The 3870-nt window shown below is 47.6% G+C and overlaps 1 protein-coding gene across 1 annotated transcript; it reads right to left on the bottom strand.

Annotated features, from left to right (window-relative positions):
• Window positions 1-1633: 1633 nt before the first annotated feature.
• On the bottom strand, window positions 1634-3669 carry GP1BB (glycoprotein Ib platelet subunit beta). The gene is made up of 2 exons (XM_008502849.2): window positions 3618-3669; window positions 1634-2970 (listed from the first exon to the last, which is right to left on the bottom strand). The coding sequence occupies exon 2, from the start codon at window positions 2802-2804 to the stop codon at window positions 2175-2177; it is 630 nt and encodes a 209-aa protein (XP_008501071.1). The 5' UTR covers window positions 2805-2970; window positions 3618-3669; the 3' UTR covers window positions 1634-2174.
• Window positions 3670-3870: the final 201 nt, after the last annotated feature.

The raw sequence follows: 3870 nt of genomic DNA, 5'->3' as shown, positions 1-3870 counted from the left end.
CCCAGTCCAGCCTCTCCAAGCAACTAAGTCTGTGCCTGTAGCACTGTTAGTACCTGCCTACATGCATGAGCAACATCCTCTAACCCAGATAAATTCAACCCAAAATCAGCAGGAAAAACCAGAGACTCATTCTGCCACAGTACCATACTTTGTGATAACACTAGGAAAGCAAAAAGCCTTTTACATCCCTTGGAAGTATCAGTAAAGGAAAGAGACTCCAACACGAGGCATAAAACAGCTAAAATAACAGTGTAATTCACCTAAAAATAACCAAGAAGGAAGAGGTGAAGACAATGGATTGTGTTACTTCCTTACACATCTGAATCTTGATTCTAGGAAAAGGACACTGTAGAAGAACAAGCCAGGAAACAGGGTTTCTATTCCTATGGAAAATCTGTTCCCTGAGGAGTGAAGGAAAAAATAATACAATAGTATTTCATAATCAGGTATTTGAGAGCATCAGGGGGGCTTCATCAAGCATCAATTTGAACTTTACCACAGAGCAGGCTCCTCGGTGGAGCTGAGTCCCCCCTCAGAGGCCACAGTCCCTGGCAACATCGCAAGGGACATCGCAACAAAGAGCAGAAGGTGCAACAGTTACAAAGCTCAGCAACTTCCAATTTCCAGAAGGAAAACCAAATCTGAGCTGGAACTCCATTTCCTAGTGTGCTACACTGCAACATTCAGCTAGGCTAATGCCACAGAGGGTTAGTATTGGAAAGGAAAAGAACAAGAGGTCCCAGGAGGCAGAGCCCTGTATCACTTACCTCACGTCTGCTGGCCCAGGTAGATGCATACTGGTGAATGTCCTCCTCAGCCTTTGACACCATCCGCCATGCTCCACACCTGCCCTCCCTCAGCTTGTCGAGGAGGACCCAGTGCAGCCCATTTCCTCACCTCAGCCTCCACCTGCACAGCTTCTGCTCAAGCACCAGGCTTTTCTACGGCAATACTTCATGCTTTGGGGGCAAGAAAAACAGACCCCAGAGATAAAAACAAGCCGAGGTAAAGACCCCTGAGGTGGAGGAGCCTCCTTTTCTCCTCAGGCAGCCCCCGGAGCAGCTCCTCCCGCCCTTTCCTCACAGATCTCCCTCAGCCGCCTCGTGCGAGAGCGAGACGGGGCCGCACGTGAGCCCAGCAGGACCGTTGGAGCCGGCGCGAGGCACAGCCGCCTCCCGCTCGTCCCGACCCGTCCCGACCCGTCCCTGGGCCAGGGGGCTTCTCGCCCCTGAACCCCGTTCTCATGTGACCCGAGGGTGCTGGAGGAAAACTGGAACCCCCACAACCTGGGGACTGAGGGCTCAGGGATCATCCCCCTGCACCTGTGCTTGCACCCAGAAGCGCCCTTCCCTCTCCAGCCCCCACCGCAGGGAAGCAAAGCAGCAGCTGGGTGGAACCAGAGGAGACTCCGCGTTTACACCGGCTCAGGGTAGAAGCCGATATCTGGGGAAGTTTAACCCCGGGGTATTTGTTTTGCTTGGCACAAAGTTTGAGTGTAAGGGAGTGTGAGACATTGACATGCAAGATACCTAGCAAAGGAGAGAGAAATAAACCATATACATCATCATGCATCATTATTTTATTTCAATTTTGCTTCATTACAAAAAAAATATATAAAAAAAATTAAGGGATATCATAACCAGGAGAAGGCATGTAAGTGGATTTTGCAGTTTGAGGCTTCAAAGATAACTAAAGATAACCAGGTCTCTTGCGCCAGGGGCCACACAAGCACAGTCAGAGAGAGCCTCTGCTCTTGACAAGTCTCGGCTTCATTGTTAATTTCTCATAAACAGCCAGGGCCCCAGTCTGACTCAGTACAAGTTTGAGGTCAGTATTAAAACCCTAAGTAGCTTAAAAGGAATGAAAATAGGGTAAAATGGGTAGGCTTCTAAACACTTGCTCCCCCAGTTCTGGCTGCTGTTTAATGATTTCCTTAGTCTACCAAACTAGAACCACTCCCAGCTCAGCAAAGCAATCAAGATCACGCTGAACAGTTTAAAGCAATAAAAAACACAAGATCAAGTCTTTGGAAAAACAGCAAGTGTCTGATTAGTTCAAGTCTTGCTTTGGACAGCAGTCAGGATGAGATCCTGCTCTCAATTGTCCCCTCTGGATATCACAAAACCTTGGCACAGCATCACCCAGGGGAGAGAAGAATATTCAGTCTCATCATGTTAATCATTGTTGTAGGGGCTTCTTGAAGAAGATTCCCAGGTGTCGAGATGCTGGTGCAGATCTCGGGTGGTGCTCCGGGCTTCAGCAGTCATTCTCCGAAATTTCTGCAGGTAGACAATGATGAAGACAACCAAGATAACCTGAAGGAAAAGGAGGATGAAGAGACAGATCTGGGAAAGGAGAGCCAGGCTGCAGTACCAGTACTGGCATGTGGAGATGATTTCATCTTCTGTCAGATAGGCAATGATCCGGTCCTGCAAGTGAGCTGGGGAGGTGCATCTCACATCCCTGTACAAGGTCCGGTTCTGCTGCCACTGGAGCCAAGAGCGCAAGTAGAGGATATCACAGGTGCATTCCCAAGGGTTTCCCTGCAGGTAGACTACCTGGAGGCTCTGTAGGTTGTCAAAGAGACCATTGGGAATTGAGGTGAGCCTGTTGTAACCAAGGTGGATAATTTCTGCTGAAGGGCGGAAAGCAGCTGGGAGGTGTGCTATGGTTAGGTCTTTGGATGTGCAGTCAATAATGTTGGCAGCACACTTGCATGGCACAGGGCATGTGGGTATCACAAGTGGGAGGAAGCCAAGGAAGGACAAGAAGAGAATTCCACCAAGAGAATTCCAGGTGTTCATCTTCACCTGTAATCACTCCCCTGGTGAGACTGGATGAGGTGTAGACCAGGCAAGTGGACACCACACAACTCTGGACTGACAGAACAGCCCAGGTCTTTGTTGGTTTGTTCTGAGGGTGAGTTTATAAAGTTGGGTGAAGTTGATCTCCTTCACAGATTTAAGAGCTCTGAAAAGAGAAGAGTTAATAGAGGTAGTGTGCAAATTCTTGGTCTCTCATTACAGGAGAGGCAATATTCCTGGTCTCCCAACCCTGGATTTGAGGATGTGAACAGATGGCAACTGAGTGGCTTAGCTGCAACCATCAAATTAATTTTCACTGGTCCTTAGAAGCATACAAGAGTTGCTTGTATTTTTGGCATTACTGGAGTTGCATGAGATGTATAGAAAGGAATCATGTCTTATCATAGCTCTGAATTATATCTTTAAGCAAAGCTTTGTTCATGCAAACTGCAAGAGGAGATTCAGAAACAAATTTATTGTTACCACAAGTAAAAAATAGCCTTCAGTCTTAAAAAGAAATGATAAACCATCCTTGGATAGCAGAGAGTGTGCTGACCAGTGAGGGTGTAAGTCAATGAAGTCTTCTGTGAATAATCTCCTTCTGGAGCTACGACCATGCTGGAAGACATGGGTGAATGAGCTGTCTTTTTACTGCAGCCTCATGACACCACTGAACACATGAGCTGCTGTAACTTCTTTAGAACAACTACACACACCTAAAACAAAGCAGTTATTTTCCGTGCAATCTGTCAACCAAACATAAAGAAGGGGGAAAAAAAAAAAAAAGAATAGAAGGCAGCTTTGTTGACTTACCAGAGTAGTTCAACCCTTGCTCTCTTGCTGGCCTTACAACACAAGAAGGTCTGAAGGCAGTCCAGCCAGTGCAAGTGTTTGCAGCTTCATAGCTGGGCTCCCGGATAATCCCCTTGCAGCTGGCTGGCAAGATAAGGGTCAGGCTCATCCCAGGGACACCTCCCACATGAGACTTTCCTGCAAGTTTGCTGCAAGTTGCCGGAAGCTGAGGCTTCATTGAGCAAGTCTTCCCAGAAATAGGAGCTGACAGCAA

Source organism: Calypte anna, chromosome 15 (assembly GCF_003957555.1).
Source record: "Calypte anna isolate BGI_N300 chromosome 15, bCalAnn1_v1.p, whole genome shotgun sequence".
In the NCBI taxonomy this organism is placed as follows: Eukaryota; Metazoa; Chordata; class Aves; order Apodiformes; family Trochilidae; genus Calypte; species Calypte anna.
This window is presented reverse-complemented; position numbering and strand designations above follow the sequence as displayed.